The sequence below is a fragment of the Oculina patagonica genome, chromosome 5 (assembly GCF_052425735.1).
Source record: "Oculina patagonica isolate OP01 chromosome 5, crgOcupat, whole genome shotgun sequence".
Taxonomy (NCBI): domain Eukaryota; kingdom Metazoa; phylum Cnidaria; class Anthozoa; order Scleractinia; family Oculinidae; genus Oculina; species Oculina patagonica.
The window spans coordinates 8,847,543-8,860,804 of NC_135762.1; the positions used below are offsets into that span (position 1 = coordinate 8,847,543).

The following is a 13,262-nucleotide window of genomic DNA, read 5'->3' on the forward strand; positions in this document are numbered from 1 at the left end:
CTTCGCCAGTGAAGTCGTTTTATATAAGTCAAAGGCATGTCAAATATATTGCCAAGAAAACGTAAATTGTGTCTTACTTAAAAACGCGAAATTAAAGTGATTCAAAATACAAATTTTTCGCAAAATCGCGAAATTTAAATGTCGCGAAATATGTGCACCTCAAAATCGCGAAATTAACGTGTCGCGAAAATTTCATGTAATAAGGTAACAGCTGATACTTGCTACGTAAATAGCCAATAATTTTTAACAGCGATTCATTGATTTTTCTTTGCTTCGAAGAAATCGCATATCCATGAAAAACAGAACTGAACCTGTACTGACGGCCTAATACGATGGTTGAATGATTCGCATATGAAGATGAAAAGACGACTTCACGACACAGTCCGAAGTGTGTGTATTAAATATCCATTACATGTTTAAACTTTAAACAAAATAACGCTTTTTTAAATTATACGTGACAGTTTTCAGATCTTATTCACCTCAGGTTGTGATAGAAACGGCACAATGTCCGGTAAGACCGGAGGTTGACATCAAAGCAATTTGTTCATCGGACTAGACCACCAGTACACTACTAAAGTGTTTTGTATTTCTTTACGTGCAACCCTAAAAGAGATCTTGACAGCTAAGAGTATTGAGGTTCGGTCCTTAACACTTTAACTGAGACCAATTGATGGGACGTCTGGCGTGACAGTCTTCTGCCAAGGCCTGACCACTTTTGTGCCATCTTAAGATGCGATACAACCGTTGGTTTCACCTCTTCAGAAATACAGAAACACTGAGGTAGTCGCCGTCTCATGTGAAACAAGAAAAATTGTGGAGGTTTTTTAGTCTCCCTAAATCATCATCCCCCGAAACACGATCAGCATATTTTCCACCCATATTATGTTTCAATGACCATTCTTAACCAAGGAAATGGTTAGGTTAAATGTAAGCATTTTGTAATATAAATTTAATTGAAACGTTTTTAACTGAAATTATAGATTTCCAGTGTACAAATGAGTTATTTCCCACAAAGTCTAATAGTTTGTTGTTAGATTTAACTAAATTAAAATGTACGAATTTTTTTTTCACACACCGGCCCCCCTTCAACTGCTTTTCTTTTGCCGCCGTTTGCTTTAGTTATTTGGATAGAAAACTCTTCCGCTTGTCGTGTGCTCCGATCGGCCCAAACTAATCCGAATACATGGCTTAGCGCACTGAAGATAAAGTAAATCAATTCTCTGTGTGTGATTTTAAGGCGCTTTATTCTCGCAGTTCCTCTCACGGCCAGGAGTGTAAATGGGAGCGTCCACTGTAAAGTATCTTGTTTTACAAGAAGGGCGGGGGAGAGAAGGAGAGAAGCAAGGGCATTTTTGGGAAACCAGAAAACTATTTTTCCACCTTTCGAATCTTACATTAGGAGTCTTTCTTAAAACCCGCCATCGATCATTAACAGTATTTCAGTCGTGTTTCCAACGCACATCTATCTTTCATATAACTTGTAAAGGTAATTAAAAGAGACTAGGGGTATTTCTACTCCCCCACACTCTCCCCTTTTTCCCTGGATGGAACAGTGGTCCATCACACGGTTACTCTTCAGCATTAAATTCGCCAGTACACCTGGGTGGAGAGGGAACTGCGAGAGTAAAGTGTCTTGCCCAAGAACACAACGTAGTAATCACGCCCAGGGTACAAACCTGGACCGCTTTACCCGGACTCCAGTACTTTCCAGGGCCGGGTTGTTCGAAAGGCGATTAACGCTAACCCAGGATTAAAAGATGATCGAGGTTTTAATTTCTCTTGTTTTAAAGGGTTTTCCATAGCTAATGTTTTGTGAAGTTTGAGATTATATTGGTCCACGTTTAAAACTGGGGGACAGAAAATATTAACAGAAAACCTCAACGTAATGTTTTAAAAATGGAAATCAAATTTCACGCTAATCCTGGATTAGCTTAATCGTGCTTTGAACAACCGGGCCCAGAACTACTACTTGATTTTGAATGTTTTTCTCTTTCCTTCGAAAGTTTTTTTTTTTCTGCGCCTGTTGTATTAGGCGACAAGAAACACCGGCAGAAAAACAATTGTTTTAACTAAGACTAAAGCACTGTAAGTTTTTCCGTAACTAACAGTTCTTCTTCATAGGATTCTGTTTCTCCAGCTTCTTCAGGATGTTGTTTCACAAGCGCCATAAGTGATGTAATCGAAGCTCCAGCTATCAGCAGTGTGCCGGCGGTGTAAAATGTGACAGTGTACGAGCCAAGCTTGTCAGCCATAAAACCTGTTGAAAAAGGACATTTTTTTAAATTTTGAAACAAATAAAAATCGACCTTATTTAACGAGGGTTTCACGTAACAGTCTTTTACAGTTGTTAACATTAGAAACAATCATAATTTTGAACATTTTCTCATTAAGAAATAGAAAACATGTTCCGTGTTTCTATCGAGTTATAGAAACACGAGTGGAAGTTTGGGAGAACGAGAAATGCTGTGGGAACACGAGTCGATAGACGAGTGTTTCCACAGCTTTTTCGAGTTCGAGAGAAATAGAAAACATGTTTTCTATTTTATTTATGAGAAATAGAAAACATGTTTTCTATTTCTTTTAGAAAACAGCACAAAGAAAATAACGCACATCAAAGTTATATTTAGCGCTTTATTTAACATCAAAACGTAGATTCTCTTCACCTCGCGGTTTTACGTCATGAACAGTAATCAACCAATCATAGTACGGGAGTCGATGAACAGAAATAAATCAACTGTTCAACATTTGCTTCAAGGCTAAAATTCACCGTTGTTTGGCCAAACAAACAAAGAAAACAGGCCCCAAAGTTAACGTAATTATGAGAAATAACTAAGTCGATGGTTTAACTGAAGTCCAGCACTAGAAGGAGCCAAGAATTGTGGTTTTATTCTGTTTTATTTCGCTTCATCGAACTAACCGAATGGTTTGACGACCGACGATCGAGCGACTCGAACCTTGGAGGTGAAAGTGAATTATTTTTCTGTTAAAAGAAGTTTGACTCGGCATTCTGGACGAATATCTTGTCCAGTTGAGGAGCTGTGAATAGTTCTGAAGTGCTGCAAAGCCTAGAATGGAGTGAAGTTGCGCCAATTCATATACTTCTTTGAAAGGTCAGCCGCTTCGATAATTTCTTTCACAGACTATTTTTGAATGTGTAGCGGGCTCTGTAAACATCTTACTCGCTTGTTTTAAAATGTGCAAATATTTGTTTAGTCTTAACCTGGTTTTTGTCAGCTGTGACATTAAAATTTGGCACAATTATTAGTTGTTATTTTTGCATTGCTTATTTTAGCGCCGTGAATATTGATTGCCGTGTCTACGACAACTGTCTGTGTCTCCATCGAGTTATAGAAACACAATTTTTAACCAATCAGCGCACGTATTTACTTTGTGCTATTTTCTAAATTGGATTGAAAATACATTTCCGAAAATTGTTAAATATATGTCTGTTACTGTGCTTAGTTTAAAGTTTGATTGCTGTAATTTCTTCAAACTCATCTGCTATTAAGATTTTATTTTACTTTGAAGATTTTATTTTACTTCTCCGCTTTGAAGTTTCGTGTTTTGCACGATGCCTGATGCAAACATTCTAGAACGTTTGAGAGAATTTAAAGGTACTTATGAAAACTATGCGAATTCTGTCCCTTGAGGTTGGGTTACTCCCTATCATAAGCGCTATATAGGTATGCGCAGTACCAAAGAATATGACCGTTCTAGTCAATCTGGTCTGAAATAATACAACATTCTCACTGTATACAATTGCCATGACACGGAAAGCTAAGTTATGGGAGAGTACAGCGACAGGCAGAGCAATTGGCGTGTCGAGTGTAAGATACAGCATTGATCGACCGCCGTGGTGGGAAGGGGCAAAACTTTTACCGTCACTTCAATGAACTCCGTTGAATTGACCAAAAGATGACTGATACTGTGATATTTAAGGCGAAGGTCGCAATGCATAATGCGGCTAGTGCACAGGTACTACTTATCTTCTGAAAGTGCGATTTATTTAACGTCAAGAAAATTACATTTTTATAAAATCAGTATTTGGGTCTCACCAGCCATTGGAGATCCAAGGCTAGTACTCACACCAATTAGAAGGTTTGTGTAGCCATACGCTTGATTGACGTTTTGTTTTCCAGAGCATTCCAAAATTAACAGGGAATATTGCCCATTAAAAGCTCCTTCCATGAGTCCAAAAACCATGAAAATTGCTACAACGGAGCTAAATGATCGTGCTGATGGCAGACATAAGACACACAATCCACTGATGGTCATTCCTCCTTGATAAAGATGGAATCGGTTGAAGCACCTGAAGTCTCCCAGTTTGCAGAATAAGTTACGACTGATGAAGGATGCTATTGCCATGTACGTAAAAAGCATGGAAACTTTTTTCTCAGGAATATGAAGTTCTTGCCTACAGTGTTTGACCTGATGAGCAACAAAAAGATACTTGCTGAGATAGTGTTAGACTGAATGCATTGCCATTAGCAGCGCAATGAGTTTGTTCTTTGCTGCAAAAGTAACTTAAGCCCTGGCCAAACGAGGATGAATTTAATAAGAGTTCAAACTCTCGCTATCGTTTGGCCTGAAACTATCTTGTACTCTCATCCACCTTCCTCCACCCTCTCATCGACTTGGAACAAGCTCAAATTTTTCATGAGAGTAGATGTGTGCTTTCTCTCGTTTGGCCTGCGTTGATGATAGTCGATGAGAGTCTAGGAAAACTCTCATGAGAGTTAACTGTCAGCAACTAAGTGCAACTCCCATCCTCGTTTTGCCCGGGCTTTATTTCTCTTTTCACAGCAAGGTCCATCTCTTATTCCGATAGAAAATCGTTTAGCTAGTCAATTGGATAGTAAATCAGACATTTAACCAGTCTATCAATCAGTCAGTCAGTCAGTTAATAGTTTGTCAGTTACATTAATTGTATTTTGTCAGCCAGTTAGTCAGTTACTCATTCGGTCTGTCTGTCTTTGTATATCTATCTGCCTCTCTGTCTGTAAATCAGACAGTCAAACAAAAGTCAGTCAGTAAATAGTTTGCCAGTCATCCAGTCTGTCTGTATGTCTGTCCGTATTCCTGTATGTCTTGTTGTCTGTCGGTCATTTAGGAACCCACTTGTCAGTCAAGCAGTCTGTCAATTGAATAGTTTCAGACATTCAGACAGTCGTTAAGTCTGCCTATCCGCCTGTCTTCCCGTCTGTCTGTCTGTCTGACTGCCTGTCTGTCTGTCTGTCTGTCTGTCTGTAGCTTCATCGGTCCTTTCGTTGTGTGGCCATTTTTTAAAAGCACTTAGTTCTTACGGGAACCAACTTTACTCATTACAAACAAACCAGAACAACTAATTTATTACAACTTATGCGTGCTACATTTACAGTATTTACTGCTTTAAAATAATTAAAAGAACTGTATGTTCTTACTATGTGCACGATTGGAATGAAGAAAGCGAAAGTAACAACAAAAAAGGAGGTCAGCATGATCAAGAATGCGTAATTCCTACAAAGGGATGGACTCTTGCTTGCTGTTTCCTTCTGCTTTATTTTCCCAACTGTGCCAACGTTGCTGCTTTCTTCTTTCAGGTTGTCCAAAGGCACAAACACACTTGCACACAAACCGCATACAAAATGCAAAAGAGCAAATCCTCTAAGCGCTCCTGGCCATTTAAACGTAGTTAGTAGAGATTGCGTGAATTGTGTCATTACAAACATGCCAATCGCTGGTGCGGATGCCACAATGCCAACAGCCACCGATCGCCATTTCACAAAATACTGCAAAACGATCAAGGAAGAGGACATGTAAATCAATAAATGTCCGACTCCTGACACAACACCATATGTAAGGTACATCATCCAGAGTTCAGAAGACAATGTTGCAAGGAAGAAGCCAATTATTCCTAAAATTGAACCGAGGATGGCGGTGAACCTGTAGCTAAAACGCTCGTTGATATAAGCAGCTATGGGGCTGAATATATAACCACTTCCCAGGTACAAAGACCCAATCCATGCTGTCAAAAAAATAAAGCAGACGTCCAATTAAATGAAATTCATTCTACATAATAAAGTAATATAAATAGATCTAACCAAGCCTAAAAGTGTAGCTCCCCGGTTATTCACTTCGCCCTTCATGAAATCAAAATTGACTGGCCTTAGCTATAGACAGAAAAAAGTGACTTAAGCCCGCGATACAATGACAACACCATTACCTGGTCAGCGGTCAACTAAGAAAACACGCGACCTCGATCAGTTCTACATCTGATCTACATCATGTTCATGTGATACTGGTCAACGAATGCCTTGTTTTGACAGCTGTCAATTGACCACAATATGGATGTCCAGTATCAATGATGTAAGTGAACGTTAATTTATTTTTGGAGTATGGTCGCCATGTTTGAGCGACTTCGTCGTACGTAGGTAGAGGGCACGCGCCCGCGATCCTTGCCTCTAGCCTTGACTGACCATGAAAAAATCAGATGAATGGTTTTCTATTTCTACGCATGCATGATTGTCCTTTTTCCATGGTTATGGGGCTCCCTCTGCGGCCCTTTGGGCCGCTGGGGAGCTCCGCTAAAAATGATTATATCAAAACTGAGGCACAATCAGCTTATAGTAAACCATAAATTTAGAGCCTATTTGTTTTTCTTTTGTGTTTGTACAAATTGCCCTCCAAGCCTCGTTAGCATGTAAAAAGAACAAAAAGAATTTTGTCCTGCAGCGAGGATTGGAGGGCAATTTAGTTAATTTGCACGTACACAAAAGAATAACAAATAGGCTACAAAAGATCTATTTGTATTTTTGTTTCGTCACTTTCTCCTGCGCAGCAAAAGATTATAGAGAATATACCTAAGCAATGTAATGATCACAGATATGTTTGGGTTAGAAAATATTCGGATCAAAATATTTCACATGCTTAGAAAGTCAGACTAAAGCTTAACGACCACCTACGTTACAAGTGCTAAGATGAAAATGTTTTAAATCACAAGTTATGTTCTCGATCCTTTTTTGACGTCTAAATGACTAAAAAGAGTCTTACCAAAAAATTGCCATGTTGTCTTTAAGATTTTTTTATATCTACCCGAGATAGAGCTGAGTGATTGCATGTTTTACGACAATACGAAGAGAAACACGAAGAGAAAGACGCAAAGGGTTTTTCTCCTCAAACCCTTCAGTGTGTGTTTGATTCAACTTTAATAAGATAAATGGAAAATTTCCCTTTATGGCCTATGTACCCCTATATTTCGTTCCTTAACTTAGCTAGATTTTGTATATTTTTTATGGCATTTTTCAATACCTGTTGCTTGTCGTGTCTCGTTAAAGTGTTTCATCAACGGTGGTAGCAGTAACCCAAAGCTGTAAACGATTCCCGCGACAATGAGAACTGACAACGTAGAAGCAGTACACACCAACCATGACCACCAGCTGTCGGGACGGCATTTAGGTTCATTTTCCTCATCTGCAGCTTGATCGTCTTTAATTTCCCTGGAGCGCTTTGTCATGACACCTGAGCGTGCTATAATAAGAAGAAAGCTGGGTCACTTTCTTGGGGGGGGGGGGGCACTCCCTTATTAGGGCTTAACGGGGACGTGCGGCCCGATAGGGTATGGTTTTCAGGCTTTTTTTGTCTTGAACGGGGTATATATTTCACCCATTTTTGTCTTAAACAGGGTATCTCTGCATGGACCAAAGTCAAACAGGATAGACTTATATGCCTGCAGAGGTGAAACAAGCCAAATTTTCACAAATTCTTCCGTATTGCTGACTTACGTTGATTTCGGCATTGATACTTAGCTTAATTCACAATCGCAAGCCAGTGAGGTACTTGTTTATGTCTAAGACGGGGTATAAAAAATTGGCAATCTGTCTTAAACAGGGTAGGAAAATCAGAGGTTCGTGTCTTAAACAGGGTCAGGGTTTAGGAGGCAGGGCCGCACCTCCCTACCCGAAATTATGTCGAGTACCCCCCCTCCCCCCCCCCTCCCGGGGTCACTTTATACCCGAATTTGAATGAAATTTAATGAGGATTAGAGAAGGGGTTGAAGAAAGAAAAAAAAAATGAAACACCACCAGACAGTTGACCCTCACGCCAGATCACTCCGCAGGTTGTCAGAGTGACTGTCTGGTGTCCGTCTACCAATTAATAACTTCGAATTCTAATTTTAAAATCACATTAAACCTCCAGTTTTTTTCTTCCAAGTATCCCCAAAATGACCCAAAAATTTACAAAACACCACAAAACAAAGATTCGTGTTTTGAGCATAGAGTTTTTTCGCATAAAATCAAAGTTTTAAGCGCTGGATAAACGGCCTTCAGGTGTACACCCGCTTTAACATTGCTTTATCGCCACACAAAAGAAAATAATAATAAAATAACCGTATCGGTAACACAACGCATGTTTATGTGGTGTCACTTCAAGTGAGGGTCACTATCACGGGGACTTTGATGTTTTGATGATGTCTATATTTATATTATCTTCTCTGTTATCCAAGGTCAAGGATATATTTTGGAATCAAGGACAAATTGTTTTGTCGCTCTTTCTTCTTGCTGCTAGCATTCTCTCTATCGTTCTAAAGTTCTTGGCAACTAAAACGAAAATATTGACGAAAATAATACGCGAGACAAGGCTGTGGCCGGTGGTTTCAAGTGCTATTCTTCCGGCGTGCGCACTACTTGCAGTCCTGGAGAAATCGTATTAGTGCGTACATTTTTCTTCAACCTATAAACGCCTGGGAATGATAACGTTCTTACATCGTCTGATGTTTTTTTATATATATACCTTACCTTGAGTAAATAGCCCTCTGACTCTTCCCGCCCTATAGTTTCTGAACCTTAAAGGTTTAATTGAGCCCAAAAAAATTCCTGATGATTCTGATGAGAGATCATATCTGCACAGCGTTTCTGATTGGCTGTTGGTTGTAACACAATTTTCCAACGCCACCACGTCAGTGCAGATAAAAGGCTTTTGTTCAGAATAAGGAATTTGCCTAGCACAGCCAGTGAACATGCCATGCCTTAAAAGACCTTAAAATCAGACTTCTTGATGAGGGCTCGAATGCCTTAGCCATTGTAGTTAACAATCTGGCTCAGAGCTATATTGAGTAGAGCCCAATTTTAGCTGAAAGAGGTCCTGAAATGTGGAAAGACATGGTTTTCTTCCTTTTTATGCCCTTTTCACAGTGAGTGGCATTGCGTGAAGTCTCTGGCTCTCTGAACTCATTCATTCTCACTTCAGCCGGGCTTTTACGTTCACGTGGTCTAATTTTAAGTTGAAATGAGATATACAAGAGGGACATTTCTACTAATTTTTATACAGTTTTAAAACTCACAAAATAAATCTTTCACGGGTTGTAAGCGAAATAAAGGTTTTTTTATGCCAGATGACAACAAGTTAAAAATATTATGGAAAACCAGCCCAGCTGCACTTTGAAAACGATATTTTTTTAGGTTATATACTCCACGGGAAATTCGAATAAGTTGACGACAGAAACGTTTTCCGGAAGGTATATGTTTACAAAGAAGCGCACGGAATGGAGAGGGCCTCGTAAACACTTGAATATGCTCTCCCGGTTTTAACTCTATAAATCGACTTTAGGCATATATTGGATCCAAATCTCAGAAACATTTTCGTCAACTGTACACTAAATTTATAAACCCACGATACATCTGCTTATGCTATTCTTTAAATCACAAAGAATCTGAAGAATAATGCACATATGACCTTATTATTGCCTCATGATAGCAACCGAGACTAGCTAAGTTACATGTATTGGTCTGAAACGGCGGGCGGCTTTCCATTAGTCAAAACTGGCCGGCCAGATCAGTATATTCGAGAACAGAATTCCGTTGTTAGTGGTCAAGTTTGTTCGGTCGAATCAGTCGATGCATAAATAATATGACTCATACGCTGTTGTGGCGGATTTGTTGGAAAAATCTCCTGGCAAAGGCCAATTCCACGTTCAAAACCACTGGACCTGCAAGTTCTGACTAATGGAGAGCGCCCAGGGTTGCGGTTTTAAGAACTAAGCGAAACATCCCAAAAAAAAAACTCCGAGAAGTCTTATCTCTCCTCCGCCCCCCCCCCCCCCCTTTTTTTTTTTACTCCCACCCAGACTGTGGTCTCCGCCCCGGCAGATCTTTTTCTTGTGGTTTCCGGTTATAAAGAGAGTTGTCTGGAATATCCATAGTGTTGTCTCGTTTACTTAATATTCTTTTTTTTTTTTGACAAACTGACCCTGAGGATCAGCAAGTAGTTAACATTGTATTTGTCCATTTTGTGATAATAATAATAACTTTATTATTGTGTCAAATAATCCGTAATTTCGTATTGTGTCAATTCCGTATTTCCGCTGAGGGGAGTCCCCTCTACTAATTTATAACACATTACTATAAGCTAATTAAAATTATTTGCTTAACTTAGAATTACAACTATTTGAGGACACTTAATTACATATAAAAACCTAATTACAACCATTTACGTAGCTAAAAACTACAGATAATAAGCAGTAGGTAGATTTTTATATTGGCTGAATACGAGACAAAATTGGCACCGTGGTACATTATAAATACTTTCTCCATAAATTGCACTTACCTAACAGGTCCTAACAGATTCACTTTCGGAATGTTACGGCTTTTATGAGACCAAAACAACTTAACACAAGACGAAAACAAACCTGCCGACTTTGTTTTTGCTATAACGCAGACTACAATAGGTAATCCAGCTCCTTGTCTACTTTTAATTGTTGGCAGAAACTTGTGCAGACCAAAACTGTAAACTTTGTTCTTGAAAACAACGCAGCAGGTATACTGCCTTCTCTATATGGCAGGCAGGTCATTTTATTTCTTCAAGACAAGCAATAAGCGTAGTTTTTTTAGGTTTAAATGAGTTTACTTTTCCTATCTAGTGTCTGAGCTGAGCAGACGTGTTTTATTTCGTTCCCGACTACATGAGAATCGTAAATGTTTATTTTTTTTTTTTTCAGAAATAAACAAAGAATATATTGCCAGCGAGTAATAATAACCTCTCAAATAACGTGTATTTAGACTTCAGACTTTTTAGACTGTTTAGACTTCAAAACAAGATTATCCGTTATCCGTTCCCTTCACCTTCACCGAGATATGTATTTTATCTACCGGCCGGGAGGTCCGTATTGGGAAAAATTGTGCCCAAAGTCTTGAGTAAGGACTTCTTGGCCGAAAAATAACATCTACAGCTCAAGATGTAGCACAAAAGGAAAGTCATCACAAAGCATATCAAATCAGTCGCAAAATATTAAACAATGTCAGTTTATGAGGTTAATAATTCTAATAAAAACTTTTTCAGCCTACTTCAGTCAGAAATCATCTCAATTTGGACAAATTTTCTAGCTTTATAAATTTTTATTTAAAAATCAACCTTGATTTCGAGAACAGACCAAAACAGTCATAACCTTAATAACTGTTTTCAAAGTTAAATGGAGTGAATTGTGTAGTTTGGCCGTCCACCTACGGTATATTCTTGCATGAATTAATTAGATTGGTTTAAGGTAATTAAAAGCATTTCGTTTTTTCTTTGAACGAAGGTAGGTGTTTGGTTTGGCAAAATTTCGTGGAAAAGCAAAGCATTTTAGCTCATAAATGGAGTCTGAAACCGGCGACTTGCAGTAGTTTAGCAGCAATGGCGTGAAAAACAGTACGAAATGCAAACAACAACAGCTTAACTAAACTACAATTAAACTTGGTTTTGTCAATTCAAAGGAATGAATACTCGCCTCGTCGAGGTCTTCAATTCCACTGAAGTTTTAACATTTCATGTGAACAACGGTTGGTGAGGCAGAGCAACATTTCCTATATTTTTTTTCTGACAGCAAAACTTCCAGCATTTTGTTCGTCTCGCTGCAAAGTGATTTCGTGCGGATTACGGTAAGGCCGACTCCGTCTCGATAATTACCTGGAGAGGGGAAAAATGGACCGATGGAACAAGCGTCAACAGCCAATCAAATTCAAGGATTTCTGTTTCCTGACCGGGGAGATATTTAAGAAAAAAATAATATCACTTATATGACCTTAAATTTAGGTTTGAACAACTGCAGATTATCCATATAACATCTACCTTTACTTTTACTCAAAATATGTGAACATAGTTTACAGAATCAACTAGTCAGAATTTTCATCTTATAATCCTGTTATCCTTTAAATTTAAGTCACTTATCAATCTCGTGGCCAGTTCGGAACAAACACACTCGCGTTTTGAAATTTAAAGATGGTACTTTAAACCGTATCGCTTTGAATCTTTTTTTTTTTTTTTAACGCTCACTTTAGACACCGTTTAATTTCAAGAAGATGCGGCTTCATTGATTATTCCGCCATCGTCGCCCTGCATGTAGGCAGAAAGCGTCTGCATATCGATCGAAGAAAATCCGGCGGTTACCAATGAAACTGCGTCTTTTATAGTTAGTGACAGCCAGCTTCGTCGAACTGAATGATAAAAGCAGAACAAGGGAATAGCTTCACATTTAAAACTCGGTTCCATTACGAATCATTTCATCATCATCACTCGCTTTCGATTTTCTTTTAGCATCAAAAATCTTGGTTTCGATAACAACACTAAATAAACTGACTGTTTACAGATCCGCCAACCAAGTATTTTAACATTGGTTAGTTATTCTCATTGGCGAACTAGTATGATTTCTTTATTTTTTTTATTTTTTTTAACCTTGGCTTTACCATTTTGCCTTTGGAAAATTTATTTTTCGTACGGTTCATTGATAAATTTCTTTTGAAAAAATCTGCCTTGTAAAACAAGCTTTGATTTACGCAGTGAGCACGCTTGCTCAGGCGTATAACACCCGAGTTCATCGTGCATCTTATTGTTAATTTAGCTGAAGAAAAATATCTACAGAGAACTACATAACACCGAATATGGAATTGAATATCAGAGTACAAGATTTATCTTCCTAGACGGTACATATGCTACTGCAAAACAGTTCGCAAAATATGACGTAGAGGATTTGTCTGATTTGTTGATAAAGAGCTGTTAAACATGAAGAGAGTGGCATTTTTAGCGGAAACAAGTTAACTAAAAATTGTATAGAAACAGAACAGATTGTATTTCCTATTAAGAAAGAAACGTAGTTAGATTTTTAGAATTATATGGCTTCTAAATTAACCTTTTTGTTGATTCAAAATTGCTTTTTCTCCCAATGAACTCTTTAAGGCAAAACGAAAACTCATATGGAAGTGTATTTACCTAAATCATGATGGAAACAGTATCTGTAGAGTTACTGAAACAAC

General features: G+C 38.4%; 1 protein-coding gene across 2 annotated transcripts in view; it reads right to left on the bottom strand.

Annotated features, from left to right (window-relative positions):
• Positions 1-9,313, bottom strand: part of LOC144655322 (monocarboxylate transporter 13-like) — a 109,009-nt gene extending 99,696 nt beyond the window's left edge. The window contains exons 1-5 of one of the 2 annotated variants that reach the window (XR_013571068.1): positions 8,775-9,313; positions 7,288-7,506; positions 5,421-6,004; positions 4,056-4,428; positions 1,651-2,257 (exon numbers count right to left, since the gene is read on the bottom strand). Coding sequence is in view for 1 of the 2 variants with exons in the window: in XM_078515554.1 (XP_078371680.1) it covers positions 2,076-2,257; positions 4,056-4,428; positions 5,421-6,004; positions 7,288-7,506; positions 8,775-8,997 (1,581 nt within the window). In the remaining variant the exon portion in view is untranslated. Of the gene's footprint in view, positions 1-711; positions 2,258-4,055; positions 4,429-5,420; positions 6,005-7,287; positions 7,507-8,774 lie in introns of those variants that run through there. The other variant, XM_078515554.1, reaches the window with a different exon arrangement.
• Between the last annotated feature and the right edge of the window lie 3,949 nt (positions 9,314-13,262).